Consider the following 21,554-nt stretch of genomic DNA (forward strand, 5'->3'; position numbering starts at 1 on the left):
GCGTGTCCACGCACACAGTGTGCGTTCCGTGTACATGTTCCCTATGCATGTTCCCTGTGCACGCTCCGTGTGCGTGCTCCATGTGCACGCTCCATGTGCATGCTCAGTGTGCATGTTCCATGTGCACGCTCCATGTGCACGTTCCGTGTGCATGTTCCATGTGCATGTTCCGTGTGCATGCGGTGTGCCCGCCTGGTCTCCTGACCCTGGGGAATCAGGGACTCAAGGAGCAGCCCTTCCCCCCTTAGCGGCTGCCCCCCCCCTCCCGCATGGGTCCCCGGAATCTGCAATGGCTTGTCTCACAGGCAGCTAATGACGGGAGAGGGAAGATGAGCAGGCGGGGAAGCCAGGGCCGGGCAGGGGCCGCTGTGCGGGAGCCAGCGCGCGGGATCGCTGCTTCCGCCCGCCCAGCCCCGCGCCGGCGGGAGGCGACCCGCAGCTCCAGGCCCCGGGAGGCTTCTCCCCGCGAAGCCGGCCGAGGGGGCGCGGGCTGGGAGTCGCCGCGGCCGGGCGCTCTGGCGGCGTTTGCGCTCCGCAGCCGCGTGCGCGCCCCGCTCTCCCGGCGCCGTGTGGCTGCCCGAACCGCCCAGCGGCGCCTCGGAAGGGAGTTTCCAGCGGCTCCTTCGCTGCCGCCTCCCCGCCCCCCATCCGGGTTCCCCTCGCCCCCCGCGAGGAGCTCCTCCTGCTCCTCCGCGTGCGCCCTCCGAGGGGCGCAGGTGCCGCTGTCCCGGCCGCGGCCGCTGCCCCGCCGACGCCGCCTCCTCCGCGCCGGCCGAGGGGCTTGACCGGCTCCGCGGCACCAAGAGGCTCCCGCGCCCCCGGCTCCCCGCCCTCCCGCGAGACCCCGCGCCCCAGCGGGCGGCGCTTGCCGAGGGCAGGGGGCGGGAGGGGAGCGCCCGTCCGGGGGAGCCGCCCCCGCCGCCCTCCGCCGCCGCCCCGGCAGCCCGGCCTGCGCGCCTCCTCCCCGGCGCCCGCCCGCCTGCCCGCCCGCGGCGGCCGGAGCAGCGGCCAGCAGCATGCTCTACTTCCAGATGGTGATCATGGCAGGCACCGTGATGCTGGCGTACTACTTCGAGTACACGGACACGTTCGCCGTGAACGTGCAGGGCTTCTTCTGTCACGACAGCGCCTACCGCAAGCCCTACCCGGGCCCGGAGGACAGCAGCGCCGTGCCGCCCGCGCTCCTCTACTCGCTGGCCGCCGGGGTCCCCGCGCTCGTGGTAAGCCCGCCCGCCCGCGCCCCGCACCCCGCACCCTTCCTTCCTTCGGGAGGAGGCCCCGCCGAGCCTGGGCCTCCCCAGCGCGTCCGAGGGGCACCCCCACCCCCCAGGGGACCGCTAGGGCGTCCCCATAGGTGCGGAGGGAGCTCCCATTGACCTCCCCCGCGCGCCACCCCGCACCCCTGCGGCGTCTGCAGCCAGTGCGGGAGGGGCGCTGAGGGCTGTCAGAGGGGCTGGGTGGGGGTCGGGGTGGGGTGGGGGCATTGGGGTGCATCTTGACTTCATCGCGCAGCGGCCTGGCTCCCAGGTTGGACGGGGACCGGGGATCCACCGCTGGGGTGTGGAGGGGACTCCGTCGCCCCAGTCGGGACGCCTGCTCCCATTCCACCACCTCCTGCCCCATCCAAGAATGTGCCCCTGGGCCCCGCTGACCTGGGCGCAGCCCTCCCTAAGGGAGCAGAGACCTCCCAGATGCAGGGGCTGAGCGGGGAGCTCTCCGGGAGCAGCGCTGTCAGCCCCAGCATCCACCCAGGCTGCTCCGCTCTGCTCCCCGGGCCGCGAGCCCCTTTCCGGCCACAGCCTCGCTGGCCAAGAAGGCCTTTCGGGCTCAGGGACTCTGAGTGTGTGTGTGTGTGTGTGTGTGTGTGTGTGTGTGTGTCTATACGGACATGCATGTGCATGCACATGCAATGATTATATGGATATGCAAATGCAATAGAATCAGTATGTTCTATTAATAAGCATATTTACACGTGTGGAGAGGACGCACAGGTCCTGGCAGGAGCACTGGTGGTGTTTCTTCAGAACACACTGTGGCTCCTGTGATGTTGTGAGAGAATTGAAGGTTCCCTTTCTGTGGTCCCCCCTCCCCCGCTTCCCTAACAGATAACAGATAACAAACAGGAAATTAAAAGTGAGGCGGGCAGTGCTGTTGTCAGTGGCTGGGTCTGTCCACCGCAGCCGTGAATGTTCAGAACATCTGTTCTATCCGGTTTGGATATTTGTGTTTTCTTTGATTTTAGGGGGAATCATTTAGTGAGTTACAGAATAGGGGAAAGTGCCCAGACGGCATTCCGGGAGCCCTGGGGGTGACTGTCTGGGCCCAGCTCGCCCGCAGCCCCAGCCGGTGCTGTGGGAACGGGTGGCCCTCGCCCTGGGAATGTCCTGCTTGGTTTCCGTTGTCATCGCTGACCTGTGTCCGCACCCGGAACCCCAGCCCAGCTCCATGCGGGTGTTCTCTGGCCCCATTGGAAAAGCTGGACGAGGAAAAAACCTGTTTTCCTTGAGGCCGTCCCTGCAGACGCTGGGTCCCAGCACGTGTTTTTCTGAGGCGACACGGCTCGCGGTTGGTGCGTTTTTTAGAGAAAAGGCCTGCCCTTCCCGACACCGGTTCCCTTGCACCGTCACCGGTCATGTCCGCGCTCAGCCTCGGTCGGAGCTATGCTGGTTTTAGGCTGTGCCTAACCGCTTGGCCCTGGTGGCGGGGGCCAGTTCGAGACGCCAAGGTATTGGCCCAAAGATGTCTGACTGTTGGCCCCTTGGGGGGACTGAGGAGGGGAAAGGGGGTCCATTGGCATCACTGGTACCTGCTCAGTGCGGGGGGAGGGGGTTAGGGGGTGTCCAGGTCCCCAGAGCTGCATGCGCTTCCAGAGCCCCCTCCAGGGGACCCTGAGGGTCAGGCATGAACTGGGGGTGCCCGCAAGCAGAGAGCAGGTGTGGGGGGTGGTGCCCACGAGACCCGTCAGGTCTACCTGTGTGCGGAAGGGGACAGAGGCGCTGAGGGGCGGCATCCAGGGAGGCGCCAGCTTGGCCCACATGTTGGCCGTGTTTCTTTAGGCCCCGGAGGCAGGCCTGGGGGTCAGTGTGCAGAGGCGGCTGGGTTTGGAGGCTCACTGGGTGCTGGCCTCCGCTGGCCTCGGCTGCCCTCGGCTCTGTGGCGAGGACGGTGGGAGTGTGCAAAGCTGGGCCAGCGAGGCAGCTCCACGCCCGTCCAGGGACGGGCATGGCAGCCACACGCGTGAACACGCTGTTGTGAATGGTCATGGCAGCGCTGCTGTCCTGGGTTGAGTTCTCTGCCTTCTACCCATCCAGTGTTTGCGTTCTCTCTGACAGCAATAATTATTATCTTTTAAATATATTTTATTGATTGCAGAGAGGAAGGGAGAGGGAGAGAGAGAGAGAGAGAGAGAGAGAGAGAGAGACATCCATGATGAGAGAGAATCATGGATCGGCTGCCTCCTGCACGCCCCACACTGGGGATGGAACCCGCATCCCGGCCATGTGCCCTGATGGGGAATCAGACCGTGACCTCCTGGTTCAGAGGTCGATGCTACACCACTGAGCCACACTGGCCGGGCTGAAAGCAATTATTATTATTGTCACCGAGCACCGGGGAAAATGAGACTTAGACAGAGGAAGTAATTTGCCTGAGGACCACAGCCAAACATGCGCTGCCCGGAATTTAACCGACTCCGCCAGACTCCCCAGCCTGTGCCTTTCCTGTCAGCACATGCAGGCGTGGTTTCCTCACACAGCGCGTGCCTCCATCTCTCCCTCCTCCTCTCTCAGTCCTGGCCGCAGTGATAAAGGTTCCTCATAGCACACAGCTTCTCACTTCCCAGACGCGTCTCTAATCCTTCAGATTGAGTTTGGAACGTTGCTCCTCTCGCTGCCACAAGCTGAGGTTTGGTTTCATGCTTGGTAAACGCATGTATATAAACCTGGAAAGCAATGTATTTTTTCAATTTCATCATTTTTCCATGGTGGTGACTTGGGGACCAGGTTGGAGTCTAACAAATCTGGCTTTAGATTCAAAGTCCGTCCTGCTGTTGTGTTAACAGTTGGGAAGCCTTCTTGCTGGGTGACCTTGACCATCAGGGTGACCTTGACCATCAGGATGACCTTGGACAGCAGGGATCCTTGGACAAGTTACTTAAGCTCCTCGGGCCCCAGTTTTCTAAGTCACAGGATTCTGAGTATTAAATTAGATTTAACATATAAATACCACCCTTGGCCCGTAGTGGATACTCCGTAAGAAACACTCTCCCGCCCTGGCTGGTGTGGCTCAGGGGATGGAGCGTCAGCCTGTGGACTGAAGAGTCCCTGGTTCGATTCTGGTCCAGGTCACCTGCCTGGTTGCAGGCTCGATCCCCAGTATGGGGACCTGCAGGGGGCAGCCAATCAATGATTCTCTCTCATCATTGATGTTTCCATCTCTCTCTCTCCCTCTCCCTTTCCCTCTGAAATTGATAAACATATATATATTTTTAAAAAGAATCACTCTCTCGTTCGCATTATTAATAAGATAATAATTCAGTAGCTGTTTATTGAATCTGGGCTGCAAGCACCATAGCAGGCAGAGAAGAGGCTATAAAGGGTCCTTCAGAAGCAAACCGGGCTGTCTGACCCTAAGCAGTCCAGGGTCTCGTTAGGTAAACACGCCAAAGGTCATACGTAAGTCATCCTGATAAAGACGTTCATGGGTACTTACGTACGTATGTGCACATGTATGTAACACAAGACCTCTGGTGGCTGGGGTGGTGATGAGACCCTTTTTGTTGTTGTTAATCCTCACCTGAGGGTATTTTTCCCATTGATTTTTAGAGAGAGTAGAAGGGAGAGGGAGGGAGGGCAGGAGGGAAGAAGAGAGAGAGAGAAACATTGATGTGAGCAAGACACATCGATTGGCTGCCTCCCACACGCACCCCAACTGAGGCCCTTGACCCAGGTACATGCCCTTGACCGGGAATCGAACCCGAGACCCTTTGGAGCTGGAGCCGGCGCTCTAACTGCTGAGAGCACTGGCCAGGGCCGATGAGATCATTGTTATTTGGAGGGGCGTGTCTTCCATGGGACCTCGCACCGGGCGGGGCACAGCCAACACTGTGCAACTGTGTGTCCAACGCTGCACCCGTGTGTGCGCGTGTGTGTGCACGCGTGTGTGCGCGCGCATGTGTTTGTGTGTGTGTGTGTGTGTGTGTGTGTGTGTGTGTGTGCGTGCCAGCGCCACTGCGATGCTACACCACTGAGCCACACTGGCCGGACTGAAAGCAATTATTATTATTGTCACCGAGCACTGGGGAAAATGAGACTTAGACAGAGGAAGTAATTTGCCTGAGGACCACAGCCAAACATGCTCTGCCCGGAATTTAACCAACTCTGCCAGACTCCCCAGCCTGTGCCTTTCCTGTCAGCACATGGAATTCTCTAGCCAGCGCCTCTGGGCTCCTCAGGTTGGCAGGACGTCCAAGGTGCCCCGGAGGTCAGAGGTCCTCCTAGCTGATCTGTTTAGAGTCCCTCCATGCCTCTGGACCTTCTCTACTTAGACACCCTCATTCATAGTAGCCATCGCTGGCCTCCTTTCCTCCCTGCCTCCCCGTAGTCTCTCTCTCTCTCTCTCTCTCTCTCTCTCTCTCTCTCTCTCTCTCTCTCTCCATTCATCCCCTCCCCTTTGCAAATGGATAAGGAAACGGTGATGGGAGGAGAGAGCAATGGCCCAGTACTCGGAAAATGGCTAGTGTTTCCCCTCCCTCTCCCTGTCTCTCTCCCTCCCTCAGCTTCTTTCCCGCACCCCCCCCCCCCGTGCCTCTCTCTGTCTCCCCACCTCCACCCCCACTGCTCATCCCTGGGGCTCCTCTGAGCCAGTTGTCTCCTCTGGAAAAATGTTGGCTTATTGCCTCCTACCCTCCCGAGCTGCCGGGAGAAGCAGGTGGGTGAGAACGCTCCTTGGAGACCATCCATCGCTTGGTACATCCGAGAAACACACCACGTGAGCCGATTTCCCGGGTCAAGTAGCCGCCTGGGCCGGCGATGCTGCCGCCCGCTCTGGGGCGGCTCAGCCAGGCTGGCACACCCGCTCCGTGGTGGAGAGAAAGGAGAGAGTTTCATGCTTTTCCTTTTCCGAGTTTCCTGTAGAAAGACTAGCAAACACAAGGCCCCAGTAAGAAATGGTCTCCTAACTAATGCTGACAGAACATGACTCCGATGCCCACTGCTGTCTTTCAGTGTATTTCAGTATGTTCAGAGGATTGTCAAGATTATTAGAAAGAGTCATCTCATTCGTTGGAGAGGGAGAATGGGCCCAGGGACCAGTGTTAATGCCACCTGGTAAGCACAGATGGCCTCGGATTAATTCTCCAGTCGGCACTGTGCCAGGAAGACAACACCATGATAACTCGCGGCATTCCCTGGTCCTTTAACGAGTAGGCTGCTCACTGCCCTTCGGGGTGCAAGGAGTTACAGCTCCCAGCCTCCGTGCCCTTGTGAGGGGAGAGAGAAGTCGTTAGCTTGGTGCCTGATAAGAATTCACTGTCGCCTGGCTGGCTACAGTGAACCAGGAGGTCACGGTTCAATTCCCGGTCAGGGCACAGGCCCGGGTTGCGGGCTCGATCCCCCGTGTGGGGCGTGCAGGAGGCAGCCGATCCATGATTCTCTCTCATCATTGATGTTTCTATTTCTCACTCCCTCTCCCTTCCTCTCTGACATCAATAAAAAATATACTTTTTTAAAAAGAATTCACTGTAAGCATGCGTGCAGTACTGAGTAAGTGACGGCTCTCCTTCTAACATAGATGCCGATAATGTTTATTGATTGTGCGCAGTGGAAGGACACGGCGTGCTCATCACGTCTGTGGGTGAGGGAGGCGCACCATTTACGGTTCGCACCCCCCTCGGGTAGTCCGCCTGGGGAGCGGAGGCGGTTTGCTCTGGTGGGTATGGGTGCATCGAGGGCCTGGGCCTGTGACTTCACGCCCAGTGCTGCCACTCGTTTGGTTCCTAGCACCAACGGTGGGAATCCTGCCAGACGGGCGGGCCAAAGCCAGGGACGCCACGCCACTGTGCTCTTCGCGGCCTCCACACGCTTGCTCATGTGCAGACGCGGTTACAGTCAGACAGGAAAAGGGGATTTAAATTCTGTGTTTAAAGCCCGGGCTTCCTTGGTTCCTACGAGCAGGGGAGTAGCCCCAGACCTCAGCCCCCCGGGCCCAGCGTCCCTACCCGCCCAAGGGGAGCAGGCGCTCTGACGGGAGCCGTGGTGGCCACCCGGCCTGCGGGGACCCTGCGGGCACGGTGGGAGGATGTCATCGGCGGGAAGGTGGTTTAACTCCGTGAGATGACGGGCTGCCCTCGGTCCTATGGAGGCAGTTCCGGAGGGAGCGGGCGCGCTTGGTGGGCGGTGACTTTCTTAGTCACTGTGGCAGGTGTGGCTACAGAATCACCGTCAGGACAGTCACCTGCTGTTTTGTAAACGCGGAATCCCGGAGAGCGATGTTGCAGGCCAGGCGTGTTTACAACGCTCCGCACGGTCGTCTGGTGGACTTCCCTCAGTGCGTGCATCTGTGTGTGTGTGTGATCTATCTATCTATATAGCTATATCTATATCTATGTCTATATCTCTATATCTATATCTATATCTATATATCTATGTCTATGTCTATATCTATGTCTATGTCTATATCTATATCTATATCTATATCTATATCTATATCTATATAGCTATATCTATATCTATATCTATATCTATACCTATACCTATATATCTATATCTATATCTATATCTATATCTATATCTATATCTATATCTATATCTATATATCTATATCTATATCTATATCTATATCTATATCTATATCTATATCTATATATCTATATCTATATCTATACCTATACCTATACCTATACATCTATATCTATATCTATATCTATATCTATATCTATATCTATATCTATATCTATATCTATATCTATATCCTAGAGGCCTGATGCACAAAATTTGTGCAAGAGTAGGCCTTCCTTCCCCCCGGCTGCCGCACCAGCTTCCCTCTGACACCCCGGACCCCGGCTTCCCTTGCAGCCCTGGCTTCGTCCGGAAGGACATCTGGTCTTAATTAGCATATTACACTTTTATTATTAGAGATATAAATATGTGTGTGTGTGTAACACATTTGTTATTTTTTGTAGGAATACATTTTTATCTCCTTTGCTTCTAGCATCTACCAGGGGTGGGCAAACTTTTTGACTCGAGGGCCACAATGGGTTCTTAAACTGGACCGGAGGGCCGGAACAAAAGCATGGATGGAGTGTTTGTGTGAACTAATATAAATTCAAAGTAAACATCATTCCATAAAAGGGTATGGTCTTTTTTTTTTTCTAGTTTCATTCATTTCAAACGGGCCGGATCCGGCCCGCGGGCCGTAGTTTGCCCACAGGTGATAGACTGTCTCCCCTCCCCAAAGAAAACCCCAACTTTCTGGCACATTCTGCGTTTCCCTTCCAGACCCGGCATCAGCTCCTCTGGGCGGATCCCTCGGGCACCCCCGGGTGGAAGCCCTGCCTTCTCCCCTCCGACTCCTTCGTCTCTCTCACAGCTTATGGCTTTGAGATAAGCTCATCTTGCTCTCACTTCTCTTCATGCTCCCATCTCTAGACGTGAGCCTCTCCAAGCTGGGGTGTTGCCGTCCGACGCCAGCCCATGCCACCAGATGCCCTTCTCTGGCTATTTGTGGTGGATACGTTTTCCAGATGCCCCTGAAATCTGTGGTGATGAGATTATAATGGCCACACGGCTACTTAATGACCATCATTAAGGCAGGCCGAGCAGGCCAGGCCCTCCCTGTTCTGTCAGTGCAATGTGTTAAGTATCGGAAACCATGAGTGAAGGTCCAGCCAGGAACTCAGGGTTCCGTGTCCTCAAGCTGACAAGCTTCAGGCAGAAACCCCCCTAAGCCAGTGGCTGTCCCCTGCGCCCTGTCCCCAGGGAGCCAGCCTCGGGGGTACAGGGACCAGCCTCACGCAGCCTTACGCCAGGGCTGTTCACTCCAGGGCGGGACGTGTCTCCAACAATTCCCGTCGACCCCCAGAGCCTGAAAGTCTGTAATTGCACCAATAAAGAGGCCATTTTTAGCATTCGTCAGGCTAATTAAAAGTCACTACTTTCATCAATAAAAAAATCATTTTTAAAATATCCACAATGTTCATTAAATCAGTTGTTAATTAACAGCAAGACAGCAAAGACTTATAGCAGCCTCTTCGGTGGGACCCTGGGGATGAAATGCTGGTGAGGACCAGGACTCCCTCCCTCCCTCCCTCCCTCTCCCTCTCTCCCTCCCTCCCTCCCTTCCTCCTTCTCTCTCCTCCCCTCCCTCCCTCTCCCCGTCCTCCCTCCCTTTCCTCCCTCCCTCCCTTTCCTCCCTCCCTCCCTTTCCTCCCTCCCTCCTTCCCTCCCTCCCTTCTCCCTTCTCCCTCCCTCCCTCCTTCCTTCCTTGAGCAAGTATTTGTGGAATGCCTTCCATGGGTAGCAGACCTGAAAGTAAGGATAAGCGAGGTTACCTGACTCGCTCCAAAGCCCCGCATTAGGAGCAGAGCCCATCTCCCCTTCTGCAAACCTTCCGGAGCAGGCTCAGGACATAGGAGGCTGTGAGGTCGAAGGGCAGCGAGTGGGAATGCATCCTGGCACCTGCCTGGCCCCACACCAGCCCCCAGCGCTGTCCCCTCCCCACGGGGGCGGGACTGTGTCGTACCAACCCCTCCACGCTGGGTGTGTCGTGCATGGTGCTTCTAGGGCGACGATCCCCCCTTTTTTGGGGGTGCTTTCAGTCGTGCAGCAGAAACTGTACTTTTCTTTTTTTAAATATATTTTTATTGATTTCAGAGAGGAAGGGAGATGGAGAGGGAGAGAGAGAGAAACATCAATGATCAGAGAGAATCATGGACCGGCTGCCTCCTGCGCGCCCCACACGGGGGATCGAGGCCGGACCTCCTGGTTCATGGGTCCACGTTTCTCACACTGGGGCGCCCAGTAGTGTGTTTCATGCTAGAAGCAGCTTATAACCCCAGAGGCCTCCTGGAAGCAGACGCCGGTTCTCGGGCACCAAAGCCCGCCGAGTGGGCATGGACTCCTGGCCTCTCCGGCTAAGGGACAGCCCAGGTCTCCAGTCGGTGACGGTGACGGTGACCCCTCCGCACGCGCTGCTGAGGCCGGGGGTGCTCAGTCCCGACGCGAGTGAAGAGACTTAGTCAAAACTCGGGCCACCTCGGCCTTGGACAAAGGCTCCCTTGTTCCTCTCCCCTCAGCTCCTCGTCACGTGACGCCTCGGGGTCCCCTCCCCTTCTCCGGGGTGAGGTCTGGCATACAGATCCGGAGGCCGGGGCACTCCCCCCTTTGGGAAGGGATGTGTGAATTCAGTGTGAGCGAGAACTTGCTTCTTCATCGCTGGAACTTCTTAGTCATGACGAAGGCTCTCCCTCTTTTTAAAATTTTTTTGAAAATAAATCCTTACCCAAGGATTTATGTATTGATCCTAGAGAGAGGAATGGAGAGAGAGAGAAGCATTGATGTGAGAGGGAAACATTGATCAGCTGCCTCCTGCACGCCCCCTACTGGGAATGGAGCCCCCAACCTGGGCCTGTGCCCTGACCCACATCAGACTGTCACCTCCTGGTACATGGGATGACACTCAACCACTGAGCCACACGGGCTGGGCTACCATGCTGTTTAGAAAATCATTAAACCTTCGTATTTCCCCTCTGGAACCACTAAGCTCGTTTCCCCAGACATGTTCTATATCCCAGTACTATTTTTCCCCCAACAACACCCCGGTCGATTTAAAGGGCACACCATCTCCTTCCTCTTTTGTAAATCGAGCGGCCCATCCGCTCACAGCGGGCTCTGCGTCCAGGGTGCATGGGACGCTGCTTCCGGCGTCTGCTGTGGGAGGGGGCGCTGGCAGCGTTGCTAAGCGAGCTGAGTCAGGCTTTACTGCCGCCCAGGGCCGGTGACTCACGCCCGGTACCTTTTCATTAGTAATCATAGACTAAGCGGGGAGCACGTGACTCAGCGCAGGCAGCTCTCTTTGACAAGAGTTGCCTTCCGGGGGGGTGGGGAGGGCCATAAAAAATGGGGGGACTCTGCAGAAGGACGTTGATGAGTGGGGACAAGATTCAGTGTTGCTCGGGCAGGGCGATCATCGCGTTCGGCTTCAGTTCACCTCCGGAGGAACTGGGGGAACGAAAGCAGGATTTTATGGTTCATGGAGGCGTTTCGTGGAAATCCAGGGTTTCCGATTAGGGTGAACTATGAAACCGGGGCACCTTAGCCCCCGCCCAGTCAAAGGGGTGCAGGCTCCGTGGCCTGCGAGCGAGGGCTCAGGAGTTCGCTCTTCCAGGTTCATCACAAAACTCTGCCGGTCGGCAGGACTCTGCGGGCTGAGCGTCGTCCCACGCACGGCGAGGCCGCTGGTTCCATTCACGGGCGGCACGTGCCCAGGGTGTGGGCTCAGTCCCCAAGACGGGGTGTGCAGGAGGCAGCCGATCCATAGTTATCGCTCATCGATGTTCCTCTCGCTCCCTCTCCCTTCTTTTCTCCCTAAAATCGATTAAATAAACATTAAAAAAATACACACAAACATTCCCTCAGCCCTCCCCAGACAAGGCTGTGTGTGTGCTGGCTTCTGCAGATTCAAAGGCGCCGGCGAGGGGCGAGGACGATAGAAGGGATAGAAGATTCCAGAGAGGAGTGATGCTGGCTCATCGGGGGAGCAGGGAGAGGGGCCAGGCCAGAGAGGAGTGATGCTGGCTCATCGGGGGAGCAGGGAGAGGGGCCAGGCCAGAGAGGAGTGATGCTGGCTCATCAGGGGAGCAGGGAGAGGGGCCGGGCGCCTAGGCTGGGAACCCTTCCTGGTGGCTGGGGCTGTGGGACGAAGATGCGTTTCAGAGGTGAGGGTGATTAGTAGAAAATGCGTTACAGTGACACTCAGGGTGAAGTCAGCTCCCTTTCCAGCCTGTAGGCACAGGCCCGGGTTGCGGGCTCCATCCCCAGTGTGGGGCGTGCAGGAGGCAGCCGATCCGCGATTCTCTCTCATCGTTGATGTTTCTCTCTCTCTCCCTCTCCCTGCCTCTCTCTCTAAAAATCAATAAAAACATATAAAAGGTTTCCTACATGCTCCCGTCAGGTTGAGTTTTCTGTTCCTGCCACGAGAAACCCACCGGAGGGGCAGGCTCTGTAAACGCGTGGGGCGCCGCGGAGGGGGCGAGGCAGGAGCCGCGTTCCTGCGTTTCCGTTTGGGAGCTTCCCTCCTGCCTGGATGCTCTCTCCAAGCTGAGGGTGGATCCGACCCCGGGAGCCTGCGTCAGGGCAGGGAGGGCAGGGACCTGCCCGGTAACGGGGGCCTGGCATGGAGGCACGGAGGGGTGGCCAAGGGCGGGAAGCCTGGCCGGAGGGGGGCGCCTGGTCCTGCCGCGGGACCTGGGCTGTGCCGGGCCGGTCCCCGGGGCGGGTGCTCTGCGGGGGTGGGGGGAGGTAGGTCTGGGTCAGCGAGGCGGAGCCCGGGATTGGGCAGAACACAGCTCAGGGGGCCGGGAGCCGCTGGGTGTTGGGAAAACCTGCAGCCCAGTAAGAGAATGGGTCTGAGACACGCTGCCAGCTGGGCAGTGACTCTTCCTGTGCTCTGGACGGGAGTCCAGCCGTGACCTCCTGGTTCACAGGCCGATGCTCAACCACGGAGCCGCATCGGCCGGGCTGTGAGTCTCTTTGTCAGAGCACCCACCCCTGGAGAAGTCTCCCCTTCTTCCTCAGGTGGAAACACACCACCCAGGCCCACAGCTGCCATGGGCGGGGCCCTCGGGACTGGATGCATCTTCAGTCCTTCGAGGCCAAGGCCGGCCCCTGAAGGTCACGCGGAAGAGAAGGCTGGTAGCTGAAGGAATCCAGGGCTCCGTGGGGAAGAGCCACAGCCAACATGGATTCGGCAAACCTGCTGCCTGTACGGTGGGGTTGAGTCGGTGTTTACAAAGTAGGGTCTTCGTCTCATTTCAGGACGGAAGCTTTTCAATTCACTTGAATATTCTGACTTCATCGTGAATTACAGATGCTGGTGTTCACAAGCCCTTTAACACGCTCAGTGCCGCACGCAGCGGCAGGTCCCCGGCAACGCTATTTGCTTACGTTCGTCTGGGAGATTGTGGTGAAGACTTTGAAAGGAAGCGTGATTGAGGTTTAACAGACATCAAAACGCTGGGCCAGCACACCCTGCTCAGACCTGCTCGTTAGGCGGGATTGTGGCTGCTGCTGCGGAAGGAAAGTCTTTTTCCAAGTGTGCAGCCCTGGATGCAGCCCATCCATGATTCTCTCTCATCATTGATGTTTCTATCTCCCCTTCCTCTCTAAAGTCAGTATCTTTTAAACGTCTGCCCATTGTGAAATATAATGAACCAGAGGTGAGACGGTTGTGATTATCCAGGGGAGCTTGCAAAGAGGGACTGCTCCCCAGGGGTCCTCGTCGCTCATGCCCGAGAGAGGACTCGCCTCCCTCCTGCCCGGCGCCTGATCGGGCCCAGCCAGGTCCTCGTGGGTGAGTCAGAGGTGGGAGCCGGGCACTGGGAGCTGCAGGTAGCGCTGGACTCCGCCTCCAGGTGCTGCCCCGGGTCTGCACCAGGTGGGCCCAGCGAGGGACCCCAGGGCCCAGCGCCCTGGGGTCAGCTCTGCTCATCCTTTGTTTCTGGAGGAAACAGGAAGGACAGAGTCCAGGGAGACCATGTCTGAACCTTCCTGGCCACCCGACACCGCTGGGCTTGGTGCTGCCACGGCCGTCCTAGCGACGCGCCCGGGGCCGGCTGAGAGGGGACACCTCTCAATACGCTGACAGCTCCTGACGGGGCTCCATGGGGCAGCAGGTGTCATGGCTGGACAAAGCAGAGGGATGTCGTCCGCCATCAGCATGGGCTCCTCCCGGGAACGTGTTTAAAAATGAAGTCCTTCCAGTGTCCAGGCCTCTTTTTCCTCCAGGAAAAATGAATGGCCGTAGAGGACAGTCGCGGTCCCTTTAAAGTGGAGAGAAACCGGGAGGAGCTGGCCCAGGGCAGGATGCAGGGGGGGTGAGAGGGGGGGTTGGGCGGGGGGGGGTGGTCTGAACTCGCAGGGACACTGTTCCTGCTTTCCCGGGCCACGCTGTCCCCTCAAAAGCCTGTTGTCAGGAACAGAGTGTGAGCCGAGATCACAGATCTAGTCCGTTGAGGGCATGTTCCCCGAGGGCGGGCCGGGCCCTGGGAGGGACCGGCGTCACCAGCCTGGTGTCCAGCAGAGCCGTATGTTTTGGTGCAGAAGAAGTCTCAGGCACACAGCAGCGCAGGTCTTTGGAGCTAGGGGGGAAAAGATAAAATCACTGTCTGCTCCCCGACGGTCATGGTGAGCTGCCACACTGGGCAGGGGTCCCTGGGGAATTCTTCTTAAGCCGTGGCCAGAAGACACCCCAGGAGGTCCGTGGGAAAGCCGGGCCCTGCGGTACTAGAGGGGAGAACGTTAGTCTTTCTTAGCCCCCCGTCAGAAAGGTCGGGCCATGTCCTCCCCTGCCATGGCCGGCGGCACAGGTCACATCTCGAAACCCACCTCAATGCCCTTTGACTTCCCACCTGTGTCCCTTGTCAGAATAAGAGCTTTCTCTCTCACTGTGTGAGTGAACCCTTGTTTTCTTTTTTAAAAATATAATTTTAGTATTGATTTCAGGGAGGAAGGGAGAGGGAGAGAGAGATAGAAACATGAATGATGAGAGAGAATCATGGATCGGCTGCCTCCTGCACGCCCCACACTGGGGATCGAGCCTGCAGCCCGGGCCTGTGCCCCGACCGGGAATCCAACCGTGACCTCCTGGTTCACAAGTTGATGCTCAACCCCTGAGCCCCGCCAGCTGGGCCCCCTTTTCCTTTTGCTTTATATGTTCTCTCTCCTCTTCCTAACGGCCGGGGCGGGGAGGAGCTGTCCCTCCGTGGAGTGCCTTCCCCAGCGTTACTCCATCATCTGTGCAGAGCCTGCTGCTTCCCCCATTGCCATACATAGCGCTGCCGGCTGGTCCTTCCTCAGGCCGCTCTGCTCAGGAGGAGGGCTTTGGCTTTTTCACTCTCCCCAGCGTTCCTGGGATACAAGCCCGGCCGGATACGCAGGACCGTCCCTGAACATAGACTCCTAAGACCAAGCAAGTGTGACGTCGGCAGCCAAGTTCACAGGTTGTCACAGGAAAGCTAACTGGGACGAAAGGACACTCCTGCATGCGGGAGTTCTCACAGGAGAGCATTTATTTTTATTTATTTATTTTTTAAATATATTTTATTGATTTTTTACAGAGAGGAAGGGAGAGAGATAGAGAGTTAGAAACATCCATGGGAGAGAAACATCGATCAGCTGCCTCCTGCACACCCCCCACTGGGGATGTGCCCGCAACCAAGGTACATGCCCTTGACCGGAATCGAACCTGGGACCCTTCAGTCCACAGGCCGACGCTCTATCCACTGAGCCAAACCAGTCAGGGCACACAGGAGAGCTTTTAGCCGCCGGACGCTTCTTCCTAAAATAAAGCAGAAGAACAAAACAGCGTCACGGCAAGCTGGACGCCAGAACCGGCCTGCGGGGAGTGGAGTCCTGGCCTTGGGCCTTACTCGCCCAGGGACCCTCGATAAGTTATATAGTCTCTCCACGCCCTCGAGTGCTCATCCATAAGATGGAGGCGGTGAATAATGCTTCCATGGGAAGCTGGAAATGACGAGTCTTGTGCTCATGTGAATCTCTGAGAAGGGTTAGAACTTGTAACTTTCAGCTGATTTTTCGGACCAGGAATGAACTCCCCCTCCCCCTTCTCCCACACCCCCGGCAAAACAAACAAAAGACCCACAAAAAAAACCACCAAAAAAAAAAACACAACCAATCCACAGCACTTATCCTGCTGAACCTAGTTTTGGGGCATCTAATTATTGCTTGTGCTTCAAGATTCATTTCTAAAAACTCCATTATTTCAATGTCCCAAGGAGCATTTAAATGTGATCACGTTGCTTCTTTATTGTTGATAAAGACCTGGGGAAATTAATTCGAACAAGTGTTGTCGAGGAGCCGGAACGCAAGCTAGCAGCCTGCACACTTTTGTTAATGACAGAGCTTTCATTAATGACGAGCTGGCTCTTCGGGGGATGGGCGGGTCCGTGAGAGCGGCCCTGGCCTGCGGCAGGTTCATGAACACGGAGACGGTGACCTTACGTCTTAAAATTAAAGGCTGCACGTACGCACGATGAGTCGGTATTACGGGCCCTTTAGCTCCTCTTTCCCGTAGCTTATGGTCACGACATTTATGTGCATGGTTGGGCAAAAGAAGAAGAATCATGTAAAGTTTAATGAGCGGCACTTATCTTAATTAGGGGAGAAGTTTTTAAATCGTTTCCACAAGCTTCTCATCGTGACAGGAAAGAAAAACGATTGCCTCCCGCTTATAAATCCGGGCTTTGTTGTGGGACGGACTACGCTTTCTTTCTCTGTATCCTCATGTCGCCCCACCCCACTCTTACCTCCCCCCCCACACACACAAGATTAGTGTCAGGACTTCCCACTATCTCAGCTTCTGTTTTTTTTCTACAAAGATATGTCCTTTATTTTTATTTATTAACTAGAGGCCGGTTGCACGAATTCATGCATGGGTGGGGTCCAGCCAGCCTGCCCTGATCGGGGCTAATTGGGCCGGGCCGGCCGGGGAGGGGCCGTGGGTGGTTGGAGGGCTGGCCCAGGGGGGGCTGATCAGGGGTGGGGGCTGGCCCAGGGGGAGAGGCCCCAGGCAGTTGGCTAGCTGGTTCCCACCCCCTGGTTGAACTCCTGGTCGAACTACAGGTCGAGGGGACAATTTGCATATTAGCCTTTTATTATATAGGATGTTATTGGGGTGACGTTGGTCAACAGGAACATATAGGTTGCATGTGTGGGTTTCCAAGTTACAAATCTGGCAGTGAACTCCGTGGGTCCTTCCAGCGGTTCGCGATGGCGTTGTTTCTGTCATCACTCTTGGACAGGGGATGACGCCGAGGCAAAGAGAAGGTCTGACCTTGGTGAAGGTCGTTCAGCAAGTCTGAGGCAAAGCCAAGACGCAGCCCCCCCTCCAGGCTCCGGACTTCCCACCCCCCGCTGCCTGGAGGGACAGGTGTGCTGAGCACCCAGCCAGGTGCCACTGCTCTGCCCGCACTCTCTCCTGGGCCTGGAGGGTCACTCCTGACCCCCTGCCTGCATGGGGCTGCAGGAGACGGTCCCGTTCTGCAGGGGTGTGGCAGGGAGGACACCACAGCCCTGGCTGGGGGCTCAGCTGGTGGAGCTCATCCCATGCACCTGGAGGTGGCAGGTTTGATTCCTGGTCAGCGCACGTACCTAGGTCGCAGGTTTGATCCCTACGGGGGCTTGTGGGGAAGGTGGCTGATGGATGTTTCTCTCTCCCATTGATGTTTCTCTCTTTCCCCACTTCTCTCCCTAAAATCAATCAATCAGCCCTGGCCGGTTTGGCTCAGTGGATAGAGCGTCAGCCTGTGGACTGAAGGGTCCCAGGTTCGATTCTGGTCAAGGACACATGCATGGGTTACAGGCTCAATCCCCAGTAGGGGGTGTGCAGGAGGCAGCCAATCCATGATTCTCTCTCATCATTGATATTTCTCTCTCCCTCTCCCTCTCCCCTCCTCTCTGAAATCAATTTTTAAAAAATTTTAACAAAGGGGTCACCATGGCTCTTTTCCATCCTGGGTTCTCTCACAGCAGGTGGCCCAGGAATGGGGAAGGTCCCCGTGAGCGCTCTGTGCCCCATCCCTCCCCCTTAGAACTGTGGGTGCCGGGGCTGTGGCTAAGCCTCAGGGGGGACCTGGGCTCACCTGGCTAACCCTGGGAGTCAAGGACAAGCTCACAGCTCGGGCAGAGGCTGTGGTCAACACAGGCCTGAACTTGAATTCCGAGTCTGCGGTTCTGGAGACTCGCTCTCATCTCTATGGCAGAATCAAACTTAACAAGACACATCACGTAAAAAACATGGAATGCAGTCACACACCAAGCATGAGTGAGCACCTCCTGAGAGCCCAGGTCCTGGGTATATTTTATTTTATTTTTGTTAAATAACTAGAGGCTGGTGCACGAATTCGTGCACAGGTGGGATCTGGCTGAGGGGAGGAGGGGAGAAGGGAATGCAGGAGGTTGGCTGGCCGGCCCCGCCCCCCGATCGAGGGGACAATTTGCATATTAGGCTTTTATTATATAGGATTTTAATGTTGATACTATTGCACGTGCCCCCTTTCTCCCCTCCTTTGCCCACCTGCTCCCCCCTCTCCTGGCCCTCACCACACTATTGTCCGTGTCCGTGGGGTGTGCATGTGTGATCTTTAGCGAATCCCTTTGCTTTCTTTATCCAGTCATCCCAGCCCCTCCCCTCGGGCACCGGCCAGTCAGTGCCAGGTACCCATGCTTCCCGTTCCACTCTGTTCATCAGTGTATATTGTCCATTAGATTCCACATATGAGTGAGGTCATGTGACACTTGTCTTTCTCTGACTGGCTTATTTCACTCAGCATCATACTCTCCAGGTCCCTCCATGCTGTCCCAAAGGGTAAGAGATCCTTCTTTTTTCCTGCTGCATAGTATTCCGCGGTGTAAACGTACCACAGCTTTTTTACCCACTCACCTGCTGATGGGCACTTGGGCTGTTTCCAGATCTTGGCTATTGTACATAACACTGCTATGGACATAGGGGTGCATGCGTCCTTTCTGACTGGTGTTCTTATGATAGGCCCAGCATTTTTAATGGTCTTTCATGAGACAAAACTGTTCTAGTCCACTCGTATTCGTAACTTACCCGTTTCAGACTCCCTTGGATTGAGAGAAATGTGGGTTATCCACGCAGGGACGCCGCTATCATAGCAGGGCTGTGTTGAGCCGCCACTGAGATTGTTGCTACTCGGGGAAGCGCCTCTGTTGCTTTTTAAATAAAATTTTCTGCTTCATGTTGGTGAGAGTCTAATGTTCTTTAACCTTTTGTTTTGTTGCAAGATAATAGTTGGAGAGACCGCGGTGTTTTGCCTACAACTAGCCACAAGGGATTTTGAAAACCAGGAGAAAACGATTTTAACCGGAGACTGTTGCTACATAAACCCACTGGTGCGGAGGACTGTGCGGTTTCTCGGTACGTGTTCACGGAATTGTTTTAATTCTGTTTTAAAAATAAGCCTGGTGCCCTGGCCGGCGGCTCGGTGGGTCGGAGCGGTGTCCCACGCACCAGAAACTGGCCGGTTCGATCCTGGTGAGGGTCCATACGGGAGGCAACCAATCAATGTTTCTCTCTCTCTCTCTCTCTCTCTCTCTCTCTCTCTCTCTCCAACCAACTGACCCACCTAGCCAGGGCAAAAGATAAGTTTTGACAACAATGGCCAATGTTACTGCATTTAGAAAATGTTTTTGGTATTTGAGTAAACTGACAAGGGAGAGAAAATAAAATCCATGTACTTATTTTATACCTTTAGGTAACCAGAGAAAGTAAAGTTTAATCCTGTGAAGATAATTGAAAAACTTATCATTTTGATCGCTTTATTGTTTACTAAATTGCCCCAATTGTGATAATTAAAATGTAATTCATAAAAGAGAAGGTAGGACTAAGCTGTTATGCGGCTTTAAAAATGTGTTTCCGAAAGCAGTGTGTTGCATGGTATGTAACCGGAGACAGATGGCCTGGGTTCGACCGCTAACTGGCCCCTCCACCAGCGTTAACCTCAGGCTGAGTGGGTTTCAGGGGCACCATCCAAGGGAGACCACTTGCTTTGCTTTCTGTCAGAAAAGATAAAAAATATTTTTGCCCAGTGTGGCTGAGTGGTTGAGTGTCGACCTGTGAACCAGGAGGTCATGGTTCGATTCCTGGTCAGGGCACAGGTCCGGGTTGCGGGCTCAATCCCCAGTGTGGGGTGTGCAGGAGGCAGCCGATCCATGATTCTCTCTCATCATGGATGTTTCTCTCTCTTTCCCTCTCCCCTCCTCTCTGAAATCAATAAAAATATGTTTAAAAAATATTTTCAAAATGGGGACAAACACTGAGGTGATAGACTGAGGCCTCGCTAGGGAGCCCTGGCTCCATTTATAGAAATCGCAGCGCCCAACCACAGGCCTAGAGGGCGTCTTCTTGTCTGATAGGCCCGCCACGCGTATGCGCCCGAGGTGGCCAGCGGGGCTGTGAGCCAGTGCAGCACCCCCACCTCCAGGGAGCCGGGGGCAGGCAGGGGTGGATGCCTGTGTGCTGGTCCCTAGGATCTTCCCTTGTTGGCTCCCTGGGAACCGAGGCACGGACCCCGGGGCGCTCACGGGCTGCGCTTGCTTCTAGGCATCTACACGTTCGGCCTGTTCGCCACGGACATCTTCGTGAACGCCGGGCAGGTGGTGACGGGGAACCTGGCGCCCCACTTCCTGGCCCTGTGCCGGCCCAACTACACGGCGCTGGGCTGCCAGCAGCTCACGCAGTTCATCAGCGGCGAGGAGGCCTGCACGGGCGACCCCGAGCTCGTCCTCCGGGCCCGGAAGACCTTCCCGTCCAAGGAGGCGGCGCTCAGCGTCTACGCGGCCGTGTACCTGACGGTAAGTGTGGGCCTGACCACAGCCAGGCCCCGGTCCCCGCCGGGCAGGAGGGGCGCCTCCCCGCCAGCGCGGAGCCCCAGGGGCAGCTCCCGTGGCCACTTCCTGTGTGTTTACAGAGCTGTTGGTTCCGGGAGTAGAATTAATAGTCAGTGGACTCCCGTGAGGTTATGCGTGGGGAGCGGATTGTGTTAGAAAACACAGCCGCTTGCATTGCTATTGGAGACCGTGTTCGTCTCGTGGTCATAGGGCTGGATGGACATACTGTGTCCGGGGGCGGCCAGTCCCCAGGAACCTGTAGTAGCGCTGTGAAGAGAGGTGGCCGGCCTCCTAGCTGCTTACTCACGCCCTCATGGTCTCTGGTGGGGCGGGGAAAGGGGCCCTCCTTTTCTAGAACGTTCTCTTGGGGGTGTTTGTACCGATAACATGACATTGACTGAGCTTTTACTATGTGCCAGGCACCATGTGCTGCACTGTTGCTAATTTATGCGCTACTGGTTCTCACGTAGGCATCGTTACAACCTATTCTTCCTTTATTATTATTAGTTACGTAATAATCTGTCCTCTGTACTAACTCACTGGGCTCTCACAACAGCGCCTTGAAGCGTGTCCTATCATCACGCCCTTTACAGATGGGGATAAACCACAAACTGTCCCGACGTCAGTGATGATTCAGAATGTTCCAGAGAGGGGAGCACTACCTCCCAGAGCCCCCTGGGTGGGTGGTCAGGTGACCTTCCTCCTGCCCCCGCCGGTCCCAGGCTCCCTGAAGGGGGAGGCCCAGGGTTCAGAGGGCAGATACCTTCAGAGAAGAAGCATTTAGGAGCCCCAACACCCAGGACCCTTAAATAGCGTGGAGTCCACACGTCAGGGCTCCTGCCTGTAATTACACTGAGGGGAACCGCTGCCTTTTCAACAATCGGTGCTGTTCCGTGCTAACGGCTCTTC

At 56.2% G+C, this 21,554-nt stretch overlaps 1 protein-coding gene across 1 annotated transcript in view; it reads left to right on the forward strand.

The window, feature by feature from the left end:
- The first annotated feature begins 329 nt into the window (after positions 1 to 329).
- The window catches only part of PLPPR5 (phospholipid phosphatase related 5), a 43,656-nt gene continuing 22,431 nt past the window's right edge, over positions 330 to 21,554 (forward strand). Inside the window, exons 1-4 of the mRNA XM_036343942.1 lie at positions 330 to 716; positions 807 to 1,220; positions 19,041 to 19,173; positions 20,359 to 20,609. Coding sequence (XP_036199835.1) covers positions 330 to 716; positions 807 to 1,220; positions 19,041 to 19,173; positions 20,359 to 20,609 — 1,185 coding nt within the window. The remainder of the gene's footprint in view (positions 717 to 806; positions 1,221 to 19,040; positions 19,174 to 20,358; positions 20,610 to 21,554) is intronic.

Source organism: Myotis myotis, unplaced genomic scaffold, assembly GCF_014108235.1.
Source record: "Myotis myotis isolate mMyoMyo1 unplaced genomic scaffold, mMyoMyo1.p scaffold_m19_p_18, whole genome shotgun sequence".
Classification (NCBI taxonomy): domain Eukaryota; kingdom Metazoa; phylum Chordata; class Mammalia; order Chiroptera; family Vespertilionidae; genus Myotis; species Myotis myotis.